The sequence below is a fragment of the Coffea arabica genome, chromosome 1e (assembly GCF_036785885.1).
Source record: "Coffea arabica cultivar ET-39 chromosome 1e, Coffea Arabica ET-39 HiFi, whole genome shotgun sequence".
Lineage (NCBI taxonomy): Eukaryota > Viridiplantae > Streptophyta > Magnoliopsida > Gentianales > Rubiaceae > Coffea > Coffea arabica.
In genome coordinates this window covers 46,393,463-46,421,341 of record NC_092311.1, presented here as the reverse complement: position 1 = coordinate 46,421,341, position 27,879 = coordinate 46,393,463, and the positions used below count along the sequence as shown (strand labels likewise).

The following is a 27,879-nucleotide window of genomic DNA, read 5'->3' as shown; positions in this document are numbered from 1 at the left end:
GCTCAAATAGTAGGCTGATCGAGTTCGAGTTCGACGAAGTGTCTAAAGCTCGCGATCGACGAATATCAATGTTGCATGCTCGAATTCGATTCGTAAGACAATCGTGAGGCTCGAGCTCGTGCTCGAAATTGCTCGAATTCGAACTCGAGCTCGAACTCGAGCTCTATTAAATACTGTGCCCGTTTATAAAAGGCTAAGCTGAACCAAACAATCTGCAATTCTCTTAGTAAGCAGAATTTGCTCTTTCAATCAGTCTTTTCATCTGTCATTTGGATTCGAAAATTCATGCATTCCCACGGAAATGTACAAAATCAAAAATTTCAAAATCCAAACTCATCCATATGATTGAGAGTTTGAGACAAACCAGTCTTAAAAATATCAATTTAAAGTCCAAAGCATCAAACTGTCAACACTTTTCAGCCGATATGCCAACCAATATCCAAATTCATCCGTATTTTAACATCAAAACTAACATCTAAATTCAGAGATAAGTCACACGACCAACATCCACCACGTCACACAAACAGAAAAAACAAAGACAAAGTGTCCATTCAAGTTAAAAAAGTGAAACAAATTTTGCAATTAAAGCACTAAAACAGTAGCATGTTGTCCATTCCACAATAATCCTTTCCAGCTTTTGCTTATGGATTCCAAATTTTCAACTCCAGGCCCTACATAACATAAATAATTTAAGTAGTTAAATAGTAGTGGTAAAATCTAAAATAAGATATTTGAAGAGGAATCGAAGTATTAAACACAAACAATGTACCTTTCCAATTATCACATTCAATTTATGGGAAGTAGAATCTCTTTTGCTGCCTTCACTTTCTGCAAAATAATAATAATAATAATGGAAGATGATCTACTTGGCACATGAAATCAGAACTGTATAGTTTCTCAATGAAATCAGAACTGTATAGTTTGCAATGATACAAACTTGGCACAGTTCTAATACTATGCGACCAGAATACTTTCATACTCATTGTCAGCAGTACCCTTCAATTCTTCATACAGGTTTTCATTTTTTTTTCACTTCTTCAAAACTATAATGTACAATCCTCTTGCCACAGCTTATTAAATTGCTGAATTAATTGCAGCCTGTAGTTAGTTCATCCCAGTAGTTGAACATTTTTAACTAGTACAGCAAATTCCTATAATACAAGGAAATTCAATAATGAAGATAAAAAAAAGTTATACTTAACAAACCTGAAAATAATCAAGAGGGTTAAAAAAGAGCTATAGCAGGCATTGCACCAGTCATAGATCATTTTAAGTTGGTTTCTTTTCTTTTTCTTCCAAGAGTTAATAAAGATTGAGAATAAAATTAACACAAGTTGCATTTTGACTAATTCAGCACAATACAAGCGTAGCTTCGATTGTTACAGTTAGAACATAACCATTTTGCCTAACAGAGCATCTAAGGACAAAAGGGAACCTACATGTCGAACTACAAATTTACAGGAGCTATTAAACATGTGCTGTGGGTACATCATTTGCCATATTTGTATGAGCCCTTGTGTTAAACTTTCTGCGTTTAGGCTTGGGTTTTTATGGACCTTGTGCTATAACACTATCCCCAATATCAAGCGATGTCATACACTTTAAATGCACTTCAATAAAATTATTATTATTCTAGCCCACTGCCTTTATATGATTTAGGCAATTAGCATACTGGACTTACTAACCATTGCCCACAGATTACGGTAATAAGAATTTATCACACCACCATAAATTCGTTTACTTCTAAATATTTACTGAAATGAACAGATAATTTCCCATTTCTAACTTTCCTAAACAAGAAGTGAATCAGAATTTTTTTTTTTTTTTTTTTTTCAGAAAGCTACAAATTTTATAAGTGCGGAGTTTCTCACTTCGAGCTATTTCAGATAATTCTTTAACCATAGGCAGTCTCAACTCTCAATTAGTATTCATAAGGTAAAAGCTAAAATGCACGACAGCTCAGGTCACATTGAAGCAAACGAAAAAGAAAGTGTAGTTACTTAAGGATCACATCTTACCTGCTGCACGCCTGCACCTGCTTCCAAGATCCAAGCTTCCGCTCGCTGCACGGCTGCACCTGCCGCACAACCACTTCCAATCGGCGGATTATGACAACAGCAAAATGAAACGGCTGGTGTTAGCAACCCAAATGGGTTTGATTTCGAATTGGAATTAGGGATTGAGGTGAGGAATGGGGATTGAGGAATGGGGGTGAGGAAGCTCTCGATTCTGAAAGAAAGAAGACGGCGGACAAAGATTGAAGCTGCTTGACGGCTTGACCTAATTAGAGTATTAGACTCTAATATGTGAATTTTTTTTTTTTAGAATTATCTGAAAAGACAAGAATAGCCCTATTATATTTTGAATTTTAATAGGTAAAACATGTAATTAAGCTTACAACAATATATATCTAAGTAATTTTATAAATATAAAATTATATATATTTAAATATACTTTAAGCTCGAAAAGCTCACGAGCTTATCGAGCATAACATTTTTAGGCTCGAATTCGATTCGTTGGCATATTCGAATAGTTCGAGATTGACTCGAGCTCGATTTGACCGAGCTCGAGCCGATCATTTTAACGAGCTGCTCGTGAACTATTCATGAGCAGCTCGATTCGTTGACACCCCTAAGCTTGAACTCCTCCGCTTCATAATCTGAACAATTCATCATCTGCCACTGCCAATTTCAAACACCTGTCCAGATATCTTGGTCCAGGAGATCATAATGCAAGATTGTGTTCCTGCATAGTAGGACAAGACATTTAGCAAAGAAGTTCACGTTGGGTGTATTAGTAGTATATGCAGCTCCCTCTCTCTTTTGGTTCACACACATTAAAACAGGCAACCAAATTTAAGAGTGACTTCTTCTCGAGGACACTTGGGTATTAAACACAAAAGCACATGGTAGTGGCAATCAGTGGTTTTTATGTTAACAAGTGGATTTTGTTTGGAAGATGTCTTGACTATTCTGTTCAATAAAGAGAAGCCTCCAAGCATCAAAAGTTGTTTTCAGCCACTAAAATTAACCTCGGAGGACTAATTCAGGCTTGACTGGATCATATCAAAAACCACAGATGTAGCACAATTGATGCAGCTTTACTATTGGGACTAGAAGTCTAAACATACTAATGCGGAAATGTAGATAATAAAAGAGCAGACGTCTGGTTCTGATAATGTAATGTGAGGATTTGAAGGAATCCAAGAATACCTTATACCTGGAACTGGGATGGTCCTTAAACCCACGACTTATAGAGATGAAAACAACATCCTGACTGCCAACTGCTTGTAAGACAAGTAAGAACTACAGCTTATCATTCTTTGTTCCTTATGCCTTCTTTAAAGAACTAATAATGTGATAGAATTTTCTGCGAGTGAGTTAGATCATATATATCACCATCACGCTAATGCAACTGATCTATTATTGGTTGTGCACTTATGTCATCTGGTAATCAGATATGTCGTGACTTATTATGCGAATTCTTGGCACAACATAACAACTGAAGAACCTTATCAGTTTGGTGTAACATGCAATTAATCCTTCCAACAAAGTCTCAAAGAGTTAACAAAGTACAAATCAATCTCATATACAAATCAGAAATAGTGAAATTTACTTGTGGTTGAGTCCAAGTGTATCATCCATTCTTCCTCAGGCATTATAATTCACAAAACACCATCCCTGATGGACAGCAGTAATTTGCTTATAGTGTCACTTTAAACTAAATCGTACAAGCAGTTAAAAACAATATGTATAGTCCGCCTTGTGGCTTATAGATCAAAGTAATATGTAACTAACACAAATTTTCATAAATTATAAAGTCATCGGCAAGTCAGCGAAAGAATCGAATACTAATAATTGCAATTTCATGATAAGAAAAAAAATCAAAATTAACCACCAGAGAAAGAAGAGAAAAGAAATCACAGCATTTTTAAGCACGCTTATGATGTATGTCAGAAATACATGTAAGCAAAACCAGAACTTTCAGAATTATCCTAAAACATTCAAAATGTTCAGTTGCCCAGAGTTAAGTGCTGTTTTGTCCAAAAGATAAGATTGGTAGTATTTCTGCACAAAGAAGGATCTTTCATATTTCAGAAAAATCATTGATAATTTTCAGCAGAAAATTGCAGGAAACACTTAAGGAAGTGATTAGCAAGTGCTAATACATTTCATATTATACATGTACGAATTTAAAATCTTGCATTGCAGCTTCATGAGCATTTCTACCAAAAGGAGAGGGGAAAAAAAAGGTAGCTCAGCACGTCCAAAATAGTACATGATGAGATCGTCCACATACCTTTCCAGGCTGTGTCCCCAGATGCTTGATCACAGGACGCATGTGCTACCAGCAAAAAATCATAAACATTGTGTTTTATAGAATCTTGATGTCTTTCTAGGTTTAGCACAGTTCTCTCTACAGCTCCCCGATAAGGCCATTCAAAGGATCTGATGTAAACTATTTTACACCATACCTGCAGTAATTCCAGCTTCTTAACTGCCAGATGCAGGGAAAAAAAATTACAAGTGTAACTCCGTGTACTTTACATCAGATGAATCTTTCTTTCTGACAGCCGACAAAAGGAGCATAGGAAGCCTAATCATTGGGTGAGTTTGTGCAAGTTAGGGATTTGGAATCTGATATACTAAACGAACCAATGGCCTTGTCAATTAGGCAATTTATCTCAAAGTTCTGCATACCAGTAGTAATGCCATCCTCCTCTTCATGTCAAGCATCTATCAAACCCATCTGACAAGTCTGTGTCCGGGTCTAGCTCTTGCAAAAGCGTCCAACTTCCACACGTCATCTAGTTTCCATCTCGCAATATGGCTATCAGATCTGAATATAAATCAGAACTAGAGCAAATTTGCATCTCTTCATCTGTAGAAACCAGCCCCTGATGTTCCTGATTTCTTGATGACTCAATTAAAGGAACAGACCTCAACAGATCAGAACTTGGGCTAATTTCCATTTCTTCATCTCCGTGAACCTGCTTTTGATTTTCTTGACTTGTTGATGACTCAGCCAATGGAACGAATCTCGAGCCCTTAGAAGCTAGGCCCCTTTTCATCAAAGTACTGAATAGCAACTTGGACTCTTCAGTTCGACCTGACTCACATAAGCCACTCAGAACCATCTCATGCACAGCAAAATCGGCAATAACTCCTTTCTCCTCCATAAGTTTTAAAAATGAGAAGGCTTCACCTACTTTTCCTTGTTTACAATATGCATCAATCAAAGTATTGAACGTGCCACGGTCAATTTCAAATCCTTTATGGTTCATTTGAGTGACTAGTTCTTGTACCACCTCAATTTTTCCAACCTTACAGAAACCACAAACCAAAATCCTGTATGTGTCAGCATTTGAACCAATACCCCTCTTATCCATAATACAGAAGAACGAAAATGCTCGTTGTACATTATCCAATCTACAATAGCCTGCTATAATCAAATTACATGTGTACACATCCATCTTGAATCCCTTATCAAGCATCTCAAAAACCATCCTTTCAGAATCTTTAACTCTACCGGAACTTGAAAATCCATCAACTAAAAATTTGTAAGTCTCAACACTGAATTCCACGCCTTCTCTTCTCATTAACTCCAACGTCTTATCCAATTCGTCAAAATTCCACCTCTTGGCACAAGCATCCACCAATGTATTACACGTAATTATATTAGGCCTTATTCCATAACCGACCATTTTCTCAACTAATTCTCTAGCCCTTCTAATCTCACCACTCTTACACAGGCCATCAACAACAACTGTCAACGAAAACACCGAAATCTCAATTCCAGACTCTACTATTCGATAAAAAAACTCGATTCCCAACTCCAACTGATCACATCTCGTTATTTCGATCAAAAGTATAGTGCAAGTTCTCTCATTTATCTCAACACCATTATTTCTCATATAATCAAATGTCTGCGTAGCCTTATTGAACTCTTGGTTATCAGAGTAAACTTTAATCATCAGATTGAAAACTTTAGCACGAATAAAAGGCTTATAACAGTTATTCTGAAAGAATGAAGCAATAGCAGAAAATGGGCACCTGCCATTCTCATGAAGAATCAAGAATGCCCTCAAAAGATCCTCAGCATCCTCAAACTTTCTTGATTTGACAAGCCTGCAAAGAAGGGTCAAATGGGTCTCAATACTGAGCTGAAAAGAAAGTAAAGCTTGGTTTTTCACAAGGCAATTGAAGAAATCAAGGCATTTGGGAATTTGTATACGAGGGTCAGAGAGAATGAGGTGGACAAAGTTGGAGGTAAGCTTGGAGAGGAGATTGGTGGTGGTTGCTGGGATGGGTTGAAAAGTTGAGGTGATCAGAATTGCGGAAATAATGGTGTCTGCAATTTTGGCTTTGGGGTTTTGAGAAGGGTTTGGGAGTTGGCATTTTTTAACAGTTCTGAGGTTCTGGAGGAGTTTTTGGAGTGACATCCTCCTCCGTCCTCCCCAGTATTCCTGGTTGGATTTTGTAGGAGGAGGTGAATGAATTTGGTGGGCCTCAATTGCCATTTTCATTTTTTTCAACTGTGCAATGGATGGGCTTGTTTGCTTATATCCGTGACTTGTTAGGAAGCAGAGCCCACTTTACATTCAAATGATAACCCAAAGAGAAATTCATGTTCAGATGACAAAATACTTGACTTGGTCAGATCTCATATGATCCCACGGTTCCTTTGGATTCATTATATTTAATCATATAAATTTTATTAAGTACCCAGACTCATGTACGGATGTGATAGTAATGAAGGATTTGTGAGAATTTGATTGATGGACTTTACTGCGTCTTTTGTAGATGATGATCCTTTTGTTTTTGTGTGGTGTTGTGGTTGGGGAGGGGAAATAATTATTAAAATGTCTTGAATCAGATCTTCGACCTTCGCTGAGCTGGGATTTTGGGCCTAATTTTTGGGTCCAATCCGTTTTGATTATTTGTTTGTATATATATACCTTATATCCATTCTATACAAAATATCTGATATATTCTTAACCCTAATAAAATCTGATTTTTCCCAAATTTGTTCTTGCTTGTTCTTGTTTGTTCTTCCGTTCCGCTGTATCTGTTTTAACAAACTGGTATCAGAGTTCTAGGTTCGTCCTAGGGCTCAGATCACGCAACAACATGTCTGCTTTGAATATCAAGATCGACAAGTTCACCGGGAGAAATAGTTTCAGTCTATGGCAGATCAAGATGCGGGCTCTGTTAAAGCAACAGGGTTTATGGAGTCCGCTAACGAAAAAGAAATCGGATTCCGTTGATGCAGAGTCAATGAGTTTGGAGGAAAAGGCTCACTCGACAATCATGCTATGCCTGGCAGATGATGTCATCACTGAGGTCGCCGGTGAAGAAACTGCTGGGGGTTTGTGAGTTAAACTTGAGAGTCTCTATATGACGAAATCTTTAACCAACAAGTTGCTCCTAAAGTAACGTCTGTTCGGTCTGCGTATGCAGAAAGGTACTCCTCTTCGAGAACATTTAGATCAATTAAATACGATTTTTCTTGAGTTGCGTAATATTGATGTTAAATTGAGGATGAGGATGCCGCGTTGATTCTGTTAGTGTCTCTACTGTTATCGTATGAGAATTTTGTTCAGTCTTTTATTGGCGGTAAAAATACAGTGACTTTAGAAGAAGTAAGATCAGCGCTGCATAGTAGAGAGTTGCGCCATAAGGCGGCTGGTAATGTTACAGATAATCAGGCTGCTAGGCTAGTTGTCAGCAGTGGTAAAGGAAAATTAGGAAAAAAGAAGTTCGGAAACAAGAAGCAGTTCTTTAAAGGTCCCAAGCTGGATGATGTCTGTAACTACTGCAAGGAAAATGGTCATTGGAAATCTGATTGTCCCAAGAAGAAGAAGAAGCAGGAAAAACAACACACTTCAGCTTCAGTTGCAGAAAAGGAAGCGGAAAATTCAGAAGAAGACCTGGCCCTAATTGCAAACGAACCAACACATCACTCTAATGTGTGGGTTCTTGATTCTGGGGCGTCCTATCACATGTGTCCAAATAGGGAATGGTTTACAACATATGAGCAGATAGATGGCGAAAATGTCGTGATGGCTAATAGCACTGTCTGCAAGGCTATTGGGATCGGTTCGATTAAGATCAGGACACATGTTGGGAAAATTGCCACACTGAACGAAGTCAGACACGTTCCCAAAATGACAAAGAATCTGATATCACTTAGTACTCTTGACAGTAAGGGTTTCAGGTTCAACAGAGGAAGTGGAGAGTTGTGCATCAGTAAAGGTTCATTAGTGGTTCTCAAAGGAGTTAAGCATGGCACCCTGTACATCTTATAGGGTTCTACGCTAACAGGTTCTGCCGCCGCTGCTGTTACATCTTCTGAAGATCGCAGGTCTGATATGACCAAGCTGTGGCACATTAGGCTTGGTCATATGAGCGAAAGGGGGATGCAGATTTTGTCTAAACGTGATCTTCTAGAAGGCCACAAGGTCACCGATCTTGGATTCTGTGAACATTGTACTTTCGGTAAACTACATCGCAGAAAGTTTGGGAAGGCAATTCACAGGACAAAATGCACACTTGATTACATCCATTCTGACTGTTGGGATCCTTCACGAGTTGAGTCTTTGGGAGGCTGTTGGTATTTTTTATCCATGATTGATGATTATTCAAGGATGACTTGGGTAATCGTTATGAAGGAAAAATGTGAAACTTTCAAGAACTTCAAACAATGGAAGGCCTTAATGGAGAATTAAACTGGAAAGAAGATCAAAAGGCTGTGAACTGATAATGGTCTGGAATTCTATTCAAAGGAATTTGATGAGTTCTGCAAACATGAAGGAATTGTTCGACATCGCACAGTTCGACACACACCACAACAAAACGGTGTAGCAGAACGCATGAATCAGACACTTCTAGAGAGAGCACGGTGTATGCTCTTCAATGCTGGATTGCCAATGAGGTTCTGGGCAAAAGTAATGAGCACAGCCTACTTCTTGATCAATCGTGCACCTCATACAGGTATAGACTACAAGATACCTTTATGAAGTGTGGTCTGGTATGTCCCCTACTTACTCAAATTTGAAGGCTTTTGATTGTACTGCATATTATCATGTCAGTGAGGGCAAACTAGAATCAAAGGCTAAAAAGGGAGTGTTTCTGGGATATGGAGAAGGGCTTATAGGGTATAGAATCTGGTCACCCTCAGAAAAGAAAGTTATACTTAGCAGAAGTGTAATTTTTGATAAAAACTCTATACTTAACCCTCTTGTGAAGACCTTTATTGAAGAAAGTGCAGGTGTTGATAAACAGGTGGAGTTACAAATCATTCAAAATGGTTTTGAATCACAACAGCAATTTGATGATCATTAACAGCTATCCTTTGAAACTGAACCTCCTGCAAAAGTAGTCTCCAAAACCTGCATTAGCAGAAAGGTTGGCACCTATATCCCATACTACGTCAGAAACTCAGTAGCACGATATTGCTTATGATCGTGCAAGGAGAGTGGGAGTACGACCTCCCAGCAGGTATTGGGATTTTGTAGGTTATGCATTTCAGGTTGCTGAGGAAGTGGATTCCCCTGAGCCCTCTACCTATAGAGAAGCTATTTCAGGCAGTGAGTCAGCTCAATGGCTTGCTGCAATGGGTGATGAAATGGAGTCGTTACACAAGAACGGCACTTGGGAATTGGTCAAACGGCCAGCAGAGAGAAAGGTTGTGACTTGCAAATGGGTCTTTAAAAGGAAGGAAGGAATTTTTCCAGCTGAGGGCATCAAGTATAAAGCACGTGCTATTGCAAGAGAGTTCCCTCAAAGAGAAGGAGTAGACTACAATGAGATTTTCTCACCAGTGGTTAGACACACTTCTATCAGGGTGCTACTAGCAATGGTTGCACATCAGGACTTAGAACTTGAGCAGCTAGACATGAAGACAGCTTTCCTTCATGGAGAGTTAGATGAAGAAATTTATATGACTCAACCAAATGGATTCCTTGTTCCGAAAAAAGAAAATTATGTATGCAAGTTGAAGAAATCATTGTATGGATTAAAGCAGTTTTCAAGGCAGTGGTACAAAAGATTTGATGGCTACATGATTGAGCTCGGCTACAACAGAAGTCAGTATGATTGCTGCGTATATCACAACAAAGTTGAAGATGGTTCGATGATCTACTTGATTCTGTATGTAGATGATATGCTCATAGCTGATATACAGAAGTTGAAAAATCTTCTCAGTGCAGAGTTTGAGATGAAAGATTTGGGTGCAGTACAGAAAATTCTGGGAATGGAGATTTTCAGGGATAGAAGTCTGAAGAAACTTTTCTTATCACAGAAGAGCTATATTGAAAAGGTACTATCCAGATTTGACATGTCTACAGCAAAGTTCTTGAATACTCTGAGTGCACGAATGCTCAACTATTAGTTACACTCGCACCACAATCAGAAGTCGAGATAGAGTATATGGCTAAGGTTCCCTATTCTAGTGCAATGGGCAGTTTGACGTATGTCATGGTCTGCACTAGACCTGATCTGGCACATGCAGTCAGTGTTGTTAGCAGATTTATGGCTAATCCTAGGAAGGAACATTGGCTGGCTGACGGGATTTTTATATCAATGCAAATTTAAATTTGATTTTTATACCCGTTAGCTGCAAGTATACAGGCCAAAATTGTAATGTAGGGTATGTATCGGGTCTATCCCACGAGAAGCAATTTAAACAATTATTAAGCACTTATTTTCTCTATTATTTAGACTATTGAATGAATTTGAGCAGAGAAATCATTTTACAAATGTCTACAAATCTGTTCTGCAATTCTAATTTAATAAATGCTAATTGCTAATGGTGAAATTTCACTCAAGAAAGAATCTAGGGATGTAGATTCCACTTATGGCATAAACAACACCAATGAATGGATTTATCTCTTGTTATTATTCTTGTTTAACCAGAGATTCATTTCCAAAATTACCAAATCTCATTCTCATGATGAAATGGCCTAGAGTAGTTTAGTTTTCCCTATTTTCATAGTGAAATACTAATACTCCTCTGTTTTCTTTCATGAAATGCTAAGAAATCAACTTAAGTGTATCTTTATTTTTATGAACATACAACTCAAGCTCTACTCATGTGTTTCCATTGTTACTATCAATTCTCATTGAACAATAACAACTATAAACATGCTATTGGTGATCAATCAATAACAAGTAATCACAGCTACACAAGTAGACAAGTTAATATAAGATATAACAAGTGTAAATCACATTCAATTCATATTATTTAGCCATAAGTTTCATCTACTCCCTAGATAAAGAAAATTAGCTACTCATGAATGATTTAACAATCAAACTCACAAGTTTATTAATGCAAAATATCATAAAGTACAAGTACAAGAAAGATAAAAGAAAGCTTAGCCAATTGATGGTGAAACCCTCCAATTTCTGCTATGTTCTTGTACAAGATGATTAGAAGTGAAAACTCCAAATGCTTTTTCAAGAACTCCTAACTAGAGAGAAACTAGTTACAAGAACGAAAACTAACTACGTAAGGTCTTCTCTGCTTCTTCCCTGTGTTTCTGCATAAAAGATGGTAGAAAGTCTATTCCTCTCACTTCATAATTTCCTGCACTCAGATTTTGTAAAAAGAAGTCAAAGATATGATATTTTCTTTTGTCTACAACTCATTTGGTCTTCTGTTTTGTTGCAGAAGCATGTGCCACCAATTTCTGTCCCTCAAAATAGCTGAAAAAGTTGTGAGAAAGGTAGAGAAAAACGGCTATGCCACTTGATGAAGAGAGAGACAGATCCGAGATTCGGACCGAGGGGTGAAAATGGATCCGAACTCGGATCTTCAGGATCCAAGGACTTCCTATGATGGATCCGAGGTCGGATTGTTTGATCTCGAATACACTCCTCCAGAAGTACAAACGATGGCTCGAATCTCTCTTTGATCTCACGGATCCGAGCTCGGATCCGTGCCATTGAATTTTCAGTTTTTCATTTCTTTCCTTTTTTTTATTTTTGCTCCTAGTTTCACTTGTACTTTATCCTCAGGTCAATTCTTACAATTCCTTCATCTTGTGCATGAATTTCATATATCCATATCCTTCATATTTTCACAAAATTAACACATTAATCCACTTATTTATCAAGTTTTGAGCAATTAAATAATATTTAATCAATTATCATCAAAAGAGTTCAAATATGATTTTAATTTCCTCAAAACATACCACAAGTTCATACCAAATTTGTACAAAATATGCGTTAAATATTCACTTATCACTGGCCGTGAAACGAATTTTTCGGTACTTGAGGGGTACATCTGATGTTGGTCTCATCTATGGAGGTGATACAGAGTGTTTGGTCATAGGCTATTCAGATTCTGATTATGCTGGAGATGTTGATAGTAGGAGGTCGATGACTAGTTATGTTTTCACTCTTGGGCATTCTGTAGTTAGTTGGAAAGCAACTCTACAACCTACAGTGACTCTGTCCACTACTGAGGCAGAGTATATGGCACTGACGGAGGCTGCTAAAGAGGAATTTGGTTAAAGGGGCTGGTTGGAGATCTTGGCCTACATCAGGATTAGACTAATATATATTGTGATAGTCTCAGTACAATATGTCTCGCCAAGGATCAAGTTCATCATGAGAGGACTAAACACATTGATGTCCGATATCACTTCTTGAGATCTGAGACAAGGATCAAGGTGAAGAAAATTGGCACTGCTGACAATCCTACAGACATGTTCACCAAGCCGGTTCCTCATAGTAAGTTCAAACATTGTTTGGACTTGCTAAATGTCCTAAGTTTCTGATACCCCTTATGGGCATCCTGATGGTACTTAGAGACAATTCTGATGGTAAAAGAAGACTCTGAGTACGTTTGGCACTTCATTAGTGCGTCTGTTACATCTATTTTTGAGAAGATTAAAGTCAGGGTGGAGATTTGTTGAAATGTCTTGAATCAGATCTTCGACCTCCACTGAGCTGTTCGGGGTTTTGGGCCTAATTTTTGGGTCCAATCCGTTTTGGTTATTTGGTTGTATATATATATCTTATATCCATTCTGTACAAAATATCTGATACATTCTGAACCCTAATAAAATCTTATTTCCCCCAAATTTGTTCTTGCTTGTTCTTGTTTGTTCTTCCTTTCCGTTGCATCTGTTTTAACAGTAATTTTAGAAAGCTCTCTTGAGGTTTCTAACAATTTCATTCGCTTCTCCTAAGGTTTGTAAAATAACACTAACCTCCCCTATAGTGTCGTATTAGGGAAAAATTAGTCATATACCCTGACATATTACGTCCTATTGGAAATTAACATTTGGCAATTAAGTAATTAGGGCACCAATTAACTGTTAGTAATTAATTAATGAAAATAACTGTTGGAGATTTTTTTAAATGATGAACAGTAACTTGCAATTACAAAATGGTGTTAATTGATGTACTAAATATTTGTTCACTCCCAAAAATTGATACACCAAAAGTAATTTATCTGGACTTTTTGTACTCTAAAAAATGTTCATAGTTGCCTTGCAATTACACTTGCAATATTTGTTCTTGATGCTAAAGAATGTGGGAGAATTTTACGATTTCCTCCTTGATTTGGTTACCAAAACTTTAATTTCATGGGAGGTTAGTGTAATTTTACAAATCTCAAAAGAGTTTAGTGAAATTGTTAGAAATCTCATGGGAGGTTTCTAAAATTATTCCTCCCCCTTTTTTCATATATAATGGATCTTTTATTCCACATTTTTTTAGTATAAGTGGAAGGTTTTGAACTCGAAATCTCTCAGTTATACTCTCTCTCTCTCTCTCCGTACCGTCCAACTCATCTTTTTTCCCACTTTTTATCCCACCTTCTATTACGTTGCCAAGTTTTTTTTTTTGTAATATTCCATTTAAATTTTTTCAAAGTTAAAAAACAAAAAACGACAATAAGAAAAAAGTACAGCGCAAATTGCTATATTTTGTTTTTTCAGTGAATTATATACTCTTTTTTTTTTGTAAACCTAGGACTAGTTATGGGAACCTTTTTCTTAATAAAAGTTTGAGTTAAAATGGAATTCTTATGAATGAGACATGGCAGCACAATAGAAGATCGGAGAGGAAGCATGGTATAAAAGTGGGAAAGAATATTAGGGTCCTTTTTTGCAGTATTCTACTCTCCTCGAGCCTTAGGGTTAAATAATGGGGAGAAAAGGCTTGTAAGATGGTGACTGGTGAGTGGGCATGGAGGTTCAAGTTGTTTGGTCCTAGCTTCTTTTGTGCCCCACAAAAAGGCTTTTTTCCTGTGATGCATATTATGAACAACGTTACAAATGTGTCAATTTGTACTTCTGCTTTCCTTCACGCCAAATGTTTAAGAAGATGCTTTATACAAAGCTAATTCCCCCATTTGGAAAACACTCTAGACATGTTTTGTAGTATATTTTTTAACGCGCTTTGTAGCGAATTTGCACATTTGGAAAAACACGTCTCTAAATAAGGTCTTATTTAGCAAGCAAGTTTTTGATCAAATTTGTCTGCTATAAGTTTTTTAACAACTTTATCTACAGTAATTTCAAAAAAACTTCTCAAAAATTTTAAACTATACACTTCGAAATATTAAAAAATTTACATACTTCAAAAATTTGTAATATCTTTTTTAACTCGCTTTGTAGCGAATTTGCACATTTGGAAAAACACGTCTCTAAACATGTTTTAATCTGTATCTTTGCAATGGTGAACTTCTAATACATACTTTTGAACTTCGTTCTGTGATTGTACTCTTCATCAGAATTTGAACCATGCAATGCATTTTTTTTAAAACAAAAAAATTCCTGGAAGAGAATTGGTAATGTGCACTAATTTTTTTTTTGGACTAAGAGAAAACAAAATAGCTAGTTTTGGAGCAACATAGTGACTTACAAATTAGACTCTAAATTTTTCCCTTTGAAGCGCTTCATTTTTTTTTATTTTTTTTGGGGGAAATTATTCATGCTTCATCTTTCTGAAACATCAGCTTAATTTTTATTGGTTCACTAATCAAATCTCCAAATGAATAGATGCCTCAAGCTTTTATCTCTTTAAAAACAAAATAGGTTAATTACCATCTTCACCCCAAAATAGAAACTAAATCGGTTTTTGTTGCTATTTGTCTACTATATATATCTTCAAGAATCCTCCTCGGTCAGGAGCCACCGAAATGCAGTCAGCTTCTGTACAACACAGTTTTGCAACTAATGGAGCATGACATGGATGCACCATTTTTAGCAAATACACAAATACAATAGATATACAATATATGCAACATGATATCAGCTGGCTTAACCCCTTAATTAGGACAAATTTGAACACCATTCATGTCCTTAGAGCTCTTAATCTGTAGCTGAATCTTATGTTGGAAATAGTAGCCAAACAAGGAGTGGTGTTGGACTTCAGTTAATCTTGGGAGTTGGATCGAACCAATATAATGTGGTTAGACATAATGACGGTGATGACAAACTGACTAATTAAAGATGGCCCTTGTATGGATGGAGGGTAATCGTTTTGCCATTCTTTTGGCTGGAGTCAAAACAACTTTGTGATAAGTGGTGGAGAAGATGCTCTTTGTCCAAAATCACATTCATCTTCTCTTCTTTTCTCTCTAATTTTCACCAGACCCCTGCTAGATTTTATCTTGTTTGTACCATTAGATTTCTTGACTATGACTCAAATGGTCATTCACTTGCCATTTATACGCACATTGCATGGCATCTAGGACCACTGAGAATAGCAGGACCAGTTGTAGTACTACTACTATTAGCTTTCATTTCAAAGTTGTCGATGAGATCATATAGCTTTACCTTTTTTTTTTTTTTTGTTTCACATATGAAATTAATTATTTTCTCAAGTAAAATAGATTCTTGATTGGCTATAATTTCTCAGGCGAATGGTCATCTTTCAGAGAGAACCCCCTTTCATTCATCAGGATGCAGACCAGTAACGTGGCTACCCCTTGGTTTCTTAGCCTTTAAATCCCATCTGAGCTCTGCGATGTTATTCCTCTTGCCCGTCTTCTTTAACAATGCGACAATGGCCTATCTACTACTTTCCTTTCACCTTGGACTTGAACAGATTTGTTGACTGCTCTTTGGACGTGATAGTCAGCAGAATGAATTGATGGAAATGATACTGAATACCAGAACTTGAACTCTTTCTTGGCATCTCTTAATAACTTCGGTAATATCATCTCAAGATCAACAGGGTGATAGAAAATGCATAATGTCTTTAGGGCAAGCAGAAACAGGATGATTAACTTCTGTTTCCAGTTACATGTAACAAATGATAGCTTTGTTTTAAACTAGGGATGGTAACAAAAAGCATATCAGTGATTGGTCGCCATGCCTAAATAAAGATAAGAACCAATATTACTGGATCCAATGTTCATGCTAAAACTATTCGATTGTCTTCCAAATAGAGCAAGTGTTCCTACATTTATAAGTGGAGTAGGTTGTTCTAAGTTAAGGAGTGATATCAAGTCAAGGAACGATTTGAAAGAATATTAATCAATAATTTTCAAATATTATGAGAAGATTTATAGATAAATAAAGTAGTCATATATATATGTATGTATGTATGTAAATGTATAGATTTTTTTGGCAGAATGTAATGTACGATTTACAATGTATTTTCGCTTTTGTTGCTTTTGGACAGTTTATGGCGCTTTCACCTTTTAAAAAGAAATCATCACATTTTCAAAACAATCGAAATGAATCTTGACCCCTCTGTGTGTGTGTGTGTGTTTTTTTTTTAAAAAAAAAAAAATTCCTTGTTTAGTGTAGGAGAAGAATATTCCCGATTGGAGTAAAAGAATTAGTTTGGTCAAATAAGAAATTGGTCCTTCAGTATGTTATTCCTTCTTGTTGAAACCCTTCTTCAGTTTCTTTCTTGATGTGGTTTCCAATTCTTACATTCTCATGAAAGGACCAAATCATCAAGTTGAAATGAATCAAATTGATCCCTACGCACTCCTAATGGAATGAAATTGATCACATGAAAACACTGAAAATAATCGAATCCCAGAAACGTAATTTGCAAATTTCACATGGGGTAAATACTTGGAACAGTTGTCAAGAAATTTTATATATGCATCTCGAATGATTATTTTGTTTTGTAAGCCCATTTTAAACAAGTTTAAATTAAACAACCTTAAATCCTGAAACTTGGAACTGTGATAGAATAGTACTTAATTCTTGAATAAATTGAAATTATTCTATACACTAATGTTGTACTATAGTTGATTTTCTATTTGTTAACCCTCTCATCCCTTCTCGAACCCTTTTCATCCCTAATTGCAATTCAAACTCTGAATTTAGCAATGACAAAAAACTTTTAGGACTTCCTCCTAACCACTGAATCATCCCTTCTCGTACCCTTTTCATCCCTAATTGCAATTCAAACTCTGAATTTAGCCATGACAAAAAACTTTTAGGACTTCCTCCTAACCACTGAATTGACCCATGTTTACCGGAGTCGAATGATGAGAGTCACATTCCATGCAATGAAGAAGAAAGAAAGACACTAAAGTGATACAATTTACAGAAATCCAAGAACTAAAGATCCTCATTTTCTGCTTAAAAAGTACAAATACTTGTTTTTTCAGCATTGAAGTAGTTCCCCTTCAGCAAATACTAACACCAAAAATGACTAACAAGGTTTTGGTGAAGCAGAGAACAAGATACAAACCTACTTCAGTTTCTGTTAAATTTCCCCAGTCTTCTCAACAACTGATAACCATCGATAACGAATGCTAGGTTTTTGGTTCATGAATGGAAATGCTCCAACTTACCCAGATATCGTTCTAAAAACCTGTCAAGCTCATAATGTGTCATAAGACGATCTTTACAATGATTGCATCATCCGTTTCACTTAACGATCAAATCATTTCCAAGGATCTTTATATCTGAAGTGCATGCCAATTTGTTCCCCCGTAACGAAAATATTTGTCCCATAAAATGTAGGTTATGACAGATGAAGAAAATATATGCCAATACTAGTACTGGGAAACGGAATAAAATACTAGCAAGCAAACTATTAGTCCCAGGAATTAGCCTGAAAATCTCTGGATTAGTACATCAAGATTGTTTGGATGCTTCACAGGTGAAACCCATATTGTAAAGCGTGGGCTATTACTTTCTGCTGTTCTCTTTTCCGCTACACAACGGAAGTTCCTCCATAGCCAACTACGACTAAAGTGAGATTTGTACGATTGGTGAAGGAAATTTTCATGTCATTAGTGATCAGTTGGAGTGGCAATGAAACAGGTCGTAGGTTGAAAATCTCTATCCTTGTTTGAAAGTGGGGGAAAAATGGCATAGGCGATCAACACTCTTTGGAGTTGTGCACTAACTTCCACTGTCATTCATTCAGAACAAATAGTGGAAGCAAGTTGGACAAATGCAAAGTTGATCAAATACCATTATTATGCCAAAAACAGAAATCACGCAAGCTATTTACATTCAAATGAATCTGTTTTAACAATATATTCATGAGGAAGGATACATATCATAATCGAAGTATTCTATTTCCAGGGAGACAAAAAAAAAAAAGGGTTGGCAGTATTTACATGACGTACCACCTAATGCATTCATACATATAATCACGAGTCAGCGTATAGATAAAAGAGATGTATATCATAATCCAAGTATTCTAGTCTTACAAAATTGCACTCCAAGGATTTTCCAACTTTATTACCAGAATCTATAGGTTTCCAGCTGAAATGCAATTCATCATGAAAGAAGGCTAGTAATACAGTCATCTGTTCTGCAAATGTTGTTTTACTTTCGATATGTAATGCCAAGAGTTGGAAACAAAAGTGATGTAGTTAAAAAAAGAAAAAAAAAAAGTCACCTTTATTCATCTTTTCCAAGTTTTACCCAGCTTAGAATCTGGAGGCAGTTTAACCAAATAACATCAAGCAGAAACACAAAATAATGAATTGGAAATTTTTGAAGGTACCTTGAGATGGCATACATGTAAAGCACCATACCTTATCTGGAAACGTAAAAAAGTTGCTCAATCATGGTAAGTAGCTAGGGAGGTTAAGTTTTCAACACTACACGTTTATGTGGAATTCAATAAAGATTCAAGAGGATAATACTGCTCGAATAAGAACAAAACAAGGGCAATAAATTCGTAATTGACATTATAATGTCATGGAAGAGCTGGTTTTATTTACTATTCCGATGGTTGTCAACACTGAACACAAGGAGAATCAAACAACACCCACGGGAATAGTAATTTTGTGCAAGTCAATAATGTCAGGAATCTTAAACAAGAATGCTTCACAAGTCACTACAATTCGAATTATTTTAGGAGGAAAAGTTGAGTGTAACGAGATTTTGTTGTTTACCAACAATCATCACCGACAAGTCGGAAATGTCACTAGCCAACTAGAGCATTGTTGAAATTTTGGAACCAGACAAAGTGAAAATACGACTGATCAAGAATTATTTTTGCAAAATCAGATACATAGAAACAAATTACAATTACAATAAACTTTTGGGGAGAACTGAAACTCAGAAAATGATTAACTCCATGTTTGCAATCGGACTCCATCTAAAATGAATTTGGCCCCCAAATACAAAATTAAGAAACAAGAGTTTGGTGCAAAGGCAATTAAAGATAAGTGTAACTCAAAGAATGCACGAGAGAAGACAGCTACTTAGTGTGACGCACCTACTTGAACACAGGAAATTGATCACAGGAGAAATTGTTGTAACTCAAAGAATGCACGAGAGAAATTGTTGTAGGCTGCTATAATGGTTAATTGATCACAGGAAACAGAAACTTTACAGTCCCCCTACTTCTTGCTAATACTCCATTAAACATAAGCATGGTATGTACGCTTTGACATTGGACTATCCTCAGCTATAAAGAAGAAGCTTAAAGACTTAAAATGATTTTAAAAAAATTATTCCATGACTACATTCATCATCATAGTATTATTAGCTTAAATCAGATTTAAAACGTAGTAGACTTTATTGCTTCATGCAAGGACATATGCTCATTTAGACACTAAGTACAATGAGTCAGTGGTTTGATAGTGTTAGAACCACTCAAATCTTCATATAGTTGATGGAATTGTCTGAATCATCATTATCAAGACTCAAGGGTGGCGATCAATCGAAAGGGAAGACATTATTGGGAAGATTTCGGGTACTAGTACTAACAGTGTGTATTATTCAAGAGGGTGGTGAGGAGGAAGGGTTGCACTGAATATTTTTCAGAAGAGAGTACCATTTTAAGAGTGGCCAAGTTGCAAGATGTCACTAGGACTTGGTCCACCTACATGAATTGATGTTAAAGAAACCCAACCCATGCAGTCCCAGTGACAATATTATGACATAGTCCTTCCAAGTCCCACCACGATTTGCACATTGAACAGTTTGAAGATCAGTTACAATTTTCAAAGAGTATATTGGACAAAATCCACTTGCAAAATCTCCATTAAATAACTGAAGCTGAACTGTTTGAGCTCTGAAATAGACCTCCAAACTTAGAAACTCAAAACTTTTTTTTGCTATTTAAGTCCTGTGAGAAGAACACACATATATAGAAAAAGCAGCTTTCTTCTCCAAGGCCAGTTTTGGTGTACTAATAGCAATTGCATATTCAGAAAACCCTTAGAAGCTAGGAAGATTGCAAAAGTGTTAACTGGCAACAGGACAATGAGTTCAAGTGAGAGTCTATGCCAAACATGCCAAAAAAGGAAAAGAAAATTAAAAAAGAAACTTAAAATTAAGAAATTTCGTACCTTGTACAATAAATCAGCTTCTTCAACAAGACCACTCTCTCACCATCTCTCCCCATCTCAAAGAAGCATAGTACACTTATGTTCAACTACTCCTTTCCATTATCACTTTTACTGTTCCACATTGTCTGCACGGAAAAAGAATAATCACAGATCTATGCTACATTCATCAACTGATAGACCATCTAGATCTTTCACTAGTCCTTTATCAACAACTGCAAAAGAGAACAGCAAAGAGGATAAATCAGAATTCCAGAATCTGTTCATTAATTTGTAATAAGACGATACTATTCAACCGAGAAATAGCAAAAGCCGACTTTGGGAAAAATTTATACTCCAATTAAAGAAGTGGTAGGACACCTTATTCATCCAATGCAAACTGGGATCTGTAATATTGGTGACCATGATTTTTCCTGATGTTTATGTAGTCGTTTATTGCCGATGCAGCATCATCAAGATTCTCACCTCCAAAAAGCTTTAGCAGTAAGATTATACATAGACTAATACACTTAATTAAAAACACAGCTTACCACCTGGGCTTTGCATGTGAATCTTGATGATGCTACACCCGCAAACAACAACTGTCAATCGATCCATCCATGCATAGCTAAATCATCTAAATAGTTTAAGCCCTATTAGGACCTCGGCCCTAACACAACCCCCCCCCCCCCCCGGCCCCCCCAAAAAAAAAAAAAATCGGCCCCAAAAAAAAAAACCCCTGAAATCAATTTGTTCAGCAGACATAGAGGAGAGTATGTCAATGTGTAGAGGAAATGTAGTGAAGAAGTAGGAAAGTCATCAATAGTCCACGAGTATGAGCTGATGTGGCCAGTTGGTAGTGGACGTGATGGTACCAAATAGTAACAAGAATCCACTGTCTGAAACTCATTTTCCTACCACTGCAGCAGAAGACTAAGAAGATCGGGAACAAGACAAAACCCTATTTTCCCCCTCTAAATAAAAAAAAGTTTTGTTGCAGATCGTGGTAAGTTTTAGTAAATCCCAGAAGAAAAACAAACACAGAATCAACATCAGCAGGAGCTGCCGTTTTTAGTTCAGACCACTGATTGGATTTTCCAGACAGATTCTATCCATAAACCAACTGGATAGCTAAGCTCAACAGCCTATCCAAAAAGCAAAAAGCCAAAAAAGAAGGAAGAAAGGTTGTTATTAAACTAACTCTAGTAGATTTGGAAAAGACTGAAATCTTGCTTTTCTAGACCAAGTTTTAAGACAAGAAGGAAGTAAGAAAGCTGTTGAAAAATCATCAATAAGTAGAATAAAACAGCAAAAGTTAACAAGAAGAAAATTTTGAGCAAAAACAATGATCTAGCAATCTTTCCGGCCATCCGTCCAACTTTCTGTTCCGCAAGTTTGCCTATCTGTGCGTGTCTGTTGAGGGATGGCTTTCCCTCTTGTGCGCGTGTGCTGCGTGGGAGAGAAATATACAGACAGCGTATGAAGTAGAAGGAACGAAAAAGGGGGGAAATTTGGGCAGGGCGGGGAGGATGTGTTGCGGGCGGAGTTAGAGACCTCATGTCAATGGCGACGGGTACTTTAGTTGAAGGGAGGGAGAGAGATATATATAGTACACAGATGGCATAAGATGATGTGTGTGGTTCCTTTAATATTTTTTCTTTTTTCTTTTTCTTTTTCTTTTTCTAGGGTAAGCAGAAGATCTGAAACCAGGACCTCTTAGTTTTTTTGACAGGTGACCTCTTAGTTACAGTTCTCCTAACTTGACATCTAATTCAACCTTCTCCACATGGATATGGTAATCTAATAATTTCTATTAGTACATTACTGTTTTTAAGGTTTCTTTATCAATTTTTGTTTATTGTTTTCCATATTTTCGGTCTGAATTCTAATTCTGATTGGCCAGTGCTTAGTTGTATTATGAGGCTACAATATGACTTTAGTTATACATCACCATCTCCTCCAAACCCTAATTTTCTTATGATCAAAATTAGGAATATGGTAGCTTTAGTGTAAACTTCTGATTGTTCATTCTTGCCACTCCATATCCAGTTTTAAATGTTGCATAATTTGTTTGGACAGCAATTTTCTAAAGAAAAATTACTACGTTTTCTGTAAACACATTTCCCAATCACTTTTTTACCTCACATATATCAAATCGCTACAGTAATTTTTCTACAAAAAATCTAGAAAAATGCAATCCAAACACAACACAGTGATGGGATTTTCTCCACACCAAAAGTGAATATTCTTGTTTGGCTTGTCTAGTCCTATATTTCAATTTCTTAAAGGCAAGTTGTACAAGTATTTCACGCAATATCCATCCTAGTATTTTTGTTTCAAACTTAGTAAATCAGTCTAAGACAGAGTTCTAATTTTATTGGATAGTAAAATGCTAGCCATACGTTGGACAGTAAAAAGCTAGCCCTCTTGCCTTATACCTGATGAGATCAAATTCTTCATTGTCAATTTACAATATGCAATTTTGATTTGGTACAAGGCATATGGATTGATTAGGGTTCTTCTTCATGTTTCCGTGTAGTCGGTGACAAATGTCGTAAAATTTGTTCGTTGGCTTAAATCCAGGTAACAAAGTTCCTGGTTAACCACAAAATTTGACGTCTACATTAAGCATGGACCAGGATTCTCAATCATGGTCAAATCAAGTGTCCGAAACAATTACACAAGTGAAGTGGAACGTGGACAGGGAAAAAGCGGGACAGGGACTGTGGCTACAATAACTATCTTTGAAATGTCAAGGGCTAAGATTGGCCCCAAAAAAATTGTGTGTCATATCATTTTTAATGATATATGTATATATATGGGTCACACAAAAAATTTATTTTATATTTACTTTGTGTTTTATAAAGTGATTTGCATCTTAAAAAAATATGAATGTACATTCAAAAAAAATCGTTTCAAAACAGTTGAATTGGCAACCGTCCTAGGGATTTTACCAAAAAAAAAAAAAAGGATGTTTGTGAACCATAGTATGTGCATTTCTACCCAACAAGTCCATGCACTGTAAAAACGTAAAATGTTCAAAAAAAAAATACCGTGGTAAGGTGATGAAACTTTGATGGCTCATTCGTGTTTCTCCAAACAAGTCTTAATGCGATCAAGCATACTCATTGCAAGATTGAAAAAAGATGACATGGTGCCTAATTTATCGTATCCTTACCTACTGGGAAACTCTTATTTTGTCCAATCTCACTAAAAGTTATTAGTACTCAGAGTCAGAGGCTACAGGAGTGTTGGATCCTCGAAATTTTTTTTGTTGCAACGTGGGAGAAATCATGGCAAACTTAACGCAGTTGACTCTCTAGATTCTTGAGTTTGGAGGGGAAGGATTCCACTTTGCAATCAACACTTCACAGAAAAGGGAGGAAAAGGGGAAAAAGCGTAGCAGTAAAATATAGTAGTAACTTTGACTCTTCTAACGGAACCCAAATCCTGGGTTAAAGTTCTGGGACTTTGTAGTTTATGTGTATATACCCAAAATATATATATATATATATATATATATATATATATATATATATATATATTGCTAAATGGTGTCTCTGCAAATTCACCCAAAAAAATGGAAAAAAAATTATTTTCACTAATCAGCAAATATTTGTGCATGTCGGACTTTCTCACTTCCATGAGCTCTTGAGGTTAGTGTGCTCAGTGCCGACCAGTCACTTAGTTGCCTCCTACTGCTGCTGCTGGTCGCTCTTCTCCCTTGTTGCCGTGCCCGTTCCTACTCTCAGGTTCAAGCGCGTCAGTGTTCATAATTAATGCTTCTCCCGTCTTCATTCTTCCTTCTACTTCTGTACTTCGCAATTGCTATGTAAAAAATTCCAGTTTCTCAAATGGACAGATTGGAAATTACCAGCAATATAGCTTATTCTTTTTTTAAAAAAAAAGTAATAGCTTATTTCTATTTCTTTGGGTTCTCTTGTTTCCGACAGGGTATTCCTTATTCTTATTTCTCTGGGTTGCCTTGTTTCTCAGTAGCGTATTCCAAGAAAGTAGATGCCCAAGGATACAGAATCTAAAACTTAGTGCTGTTAAAAGAAAATGGTAAATGCAAAAGAGAGCAACTCTACCAATTGGGCAAACAGGAAGACTCGTTTCTATAATTCCATGTATTTGCACATGATTTAACTATGGATCTTAGTTAAATGATGTTCTAGTACACCAACATTATTGAGTGTATTTAGATGGGAGTTTATTTGAAATAATTATTATAGTGCTTTTACGATGTGACGTATGTAAGTTAAAAAAATTTGTTAAAAAGATCAAAAAGATGTGCTAAAAAATGCGTTTGTAATGCAAGTAAATAATTTTTCGATCTATTGTCTTACTTGATAAATGCAAGTGTTTTTTTGGCTTTCTAATTTTCTTTGAAAATATAACTCCCTTTCACCCTCTTAATCCCTAATTCCATCACTTTTATCCACGTGCAATCAATAAAAGAAAACAGAAAAAAATTATAAGAGCGAGTCCAGATGCATTATGCATGCCGTATATGAAAAAGGCTATAATATTGAATAGAAGTTATGTGTCTTGCATCAACAACTACAAGTGTAAAAAAAAATTACATTGATAGTGTGGGAAATTACTTCTTATGAAATATGTCATATATTCTATTTTTGTTATGTAGGGGAAAAAAAAAAAAGGACCGGAGACAGCGACCAAAAAAAAAAATCGGTTAATAATGATAGAGATTTATGGACATGAAACAATTATAGCATCAACAAGAAATTAAGGCTAGGTTGTTTAGAACTTGAATGCCCTTAAATGTTGGATAACAGATCTGAGTCTGTTTGGTTATCAAGATTTGCAAAATAAAAAAAATTAAATTAAATTTTGTTCTGTTTATATTATAAACATAATTTTAATTATTTTTTTATCTCAAATATATTACATCAAAAAAGTATTATAGTATTATTTTAAATAATTTTTCAAATAATCTTCTATTTCGCTAAGAAAAATTTCAGCAAACGGGAAGAATGTTACTGCACCACATAGTGCCTACCTTAGCTCCCAAGCTAAGTTAAGGACAGGTGATTGAAAAATGGAAAAAAGGCTTAATAGAATTTTATCAGAGCACTATTTTATATTATATATATATATATATATATACTTTGTGAATGATGATGGGAGATGAAGGCTTGAATGTGACAGCGAAACCCTGAATATAACATAACCGACTGGCGATTGCTTGCGTCTGGACTCTGGACCGAGAAGAAGAAAGTAGAAAATTATTATTGGCGTTAGATTCTCCACCTGAAGGTTGGTCCCATTTCCGTACACTCTGATGTGCCTTCTGCCAGTAACTCTGTTTTTTTTTTAAAAAAAAAAGATCTGTCAGTAACTCTTGATTGTTTTGTTGGTCAGATCACACCAACAATTTCTTTCTATTTTTTCTTCCCACCTTTTATTTTTAGGTTTGGTGGGTCTCTACTGTTGCGTGGTTTTCCAGTATCTGTATCGTTCTCTTCTGTCCATTATTGCATTTATTTTCCATATTTCTTCATTTTCTTTTTCTGTTTGACAATAATATATTTCTTCATTTTCAAGTCTAATGAAATTATTCTATCAGTTAGCGCCAGCTACATCACCACCATCTGCGTCAATTAACTTTTTCTTTACCTTTTTATATCTAAAACAAAAAGCTGGTGCCCCTTTTCTTTCTAAGTGTTCTGCATCGATTCTATAACTTCTACATCATTTGTGCGTCTCTTTTGTGGCATAACTTAGGATAGATGAGTTGCATCTTGCATGGTTCTGTTGTCTCAAATTTTCTAGTCATGCATCTAATGTTTCTTTTTTCTTTTTTTTGGGGGGGGGGGGGGAATATATATATATATATTCACACACATATGCACGTATTCGTGTATGTGTAATTTATTTCTTTTTTTTTTTTTGGTTTGATTGTAATATAATGGTGCAAGTTTTTGAATCATCAATGCTTGAAATTTGATAAAAAAAAATAGGATATTCTTGTCCAAATTTGAAATTGCTATGGATAAATCAATCATCATTATCGATCAATTGAGTTACTCATATATTTAAGGTTTATGAGTAGGTCTACGCTTGAAAAATGAATAGTCCCAGAAAACCATGGCTTTGTTTGGATTGCAATTTTTCAAAGAAAAATTATTATATTTTCTGTAAATACATTTTTCAATTACTTGTTTATTTCACATTTATCAAATTGCTACAATAATTTTTCTACAAAAAAAAAAAATCTAAAAAAATGCAATCCAGCGCTCTCGTCTCCATAATTATAGTCAACCAAGCAAAAGAGAAGTTGAGTTGGAATATGTTGTAAGTTAAAACCTGAGAATTTTGAACTCCATGTGCTTACTTCTTATTCTTCACTTAGATATCACTCAACTGTTTACTCTTCCCTAATGACACAACCATTTCATTGTTGAGATACAAGCGATTAGGTTCAAGGAACTTTTAATCTTTATATTGTTAGTTGTGTGATATTTTGTTCCCAGCTAGGCGAGTTGTTTGAAATTTTAATTATGAGGGCAATTTCGTTCAATTATGCCTAGGATTGTGAGCTTATTTAACTTGAGACCATTCTTTTTCAATTTTATTCCTCATGCCCATGAAGGCATGTGTAGCAAATAAAGTACTATCCTTTGTTTAACTTGTGGACTTTCCAATCCTATAAATTTCACAAGCAAACAATTTCATGCAAGATGTTGAAATGTCTATTGTTTGTTTTGTGGGCAACACGAAAAACAAGAACCATCAGCGTAATTAGCAAAATAGAGATACACCAACCTAGAATCTTTCTTATTTCCAGGGGAGATTCTAAACGAAGGGTTTGAGAGTTGAATCGGGAACCTCAAAGTCACACGTGATAAATATTTATATTAGCTGAATTGAGTTTCAAGAACCAAGCTAAAATCTTTATAAACAAGTGATAAGAGCTTAACGTAACACAATTAAATTTACAAATAACTTATGACTTCTAATCCTTCGAGACTTAACTATATAACTATTGGAGTAAAGTTTCTTCGGTCAAAGGGTAGAATTATTATTGTGCTACAAGTAACGATATTTACCAACAAATAACGATAATTTTTTCCCTTAACCATTCCACGATGAAGAATCTCCTACATATGCACAAATGATCTCAATTATTTCTCT

General features: G+C 35.9%; 2 protein-coding genes and 1 long non-coding RNA gene across 5 annotated transcripts; 1 reads left to right on the top strand and 2 right to left on the bottom strand.

The window, feature by feature from the left end:
* Positions 1-352: 352 nt before the first annotated feature.
* LOC113707364 (uncharacterized) lies at positions 353-6,489 on the bottom strand. 3 transcript variants are annotated; one of them, XM_072058559.1, is made up of 5 exons: positions 4,300-6,489; positions 3,213-3,283; positions 2,019-2,745; positions 770-828; positions 353-671 (listed from the first exon to the last, which is right to left on the bottom strand). In XM_072058559.1, exon 1 carries the CDS (start codon positions 6,440-6,442, stop codon positions 4,808-4,810), a length of 1,635 nt encoding a protein of 544 aa, XP_071914660.1. In that variant the 5' UTR covers positions 6,443-6,489; the 3' UTR covers positions 353-671; positions 770-828; positions 2,019-2,745; positions 3,213-3,283; positions 4,300-4,807. The 3 variants fall into 3 exon arrangements, with proteins under 3 accessions (XP_071914660.1, XP_071914665.1, XP_071914659.1); XM_072058564.1 differs by having other exon boundaries at positions 3,220-3,283; XM_072058558.1 differs by lacking the exon at positions 3,213-3,283.
* A 3,941-nt stretch (positions 6,490-10,430) lies between these two features.
* On the top strand, positions 10,431-12,515 carry LOC140018864 (secreted RxLR effector protein 161-like). The gene is made up of 2 exons (XM_072071524.1): positions 10,431-10,515; positions 12,334-12,515. Exons 1-2 carry the CDS (start codon positions 10,431-10,433, stop codon positions 12,513-12,515), a joined length of 267 nt encoding a protein of 88 aa, XP_071927625.1.
* Positions 12,516-17,524: 5,009 nt separating this feature from the next.
* LOC140010912 (uncharacterized) lies at positions 17,525-22,354 on the bottom strand. Its single transcript, XR_011818112.1, has 2 exons — positions 21,103-22,354; positions 17,525-20,957 (listed from the first exon to the last, which is right to left on the bottom strand). It is a non-coding gene; the product is annotated as an uncharacterized lncRNA (long non-coding RNA).
* Positions 22,355-27,879: the final 5,525 nt, after the last annotated feature.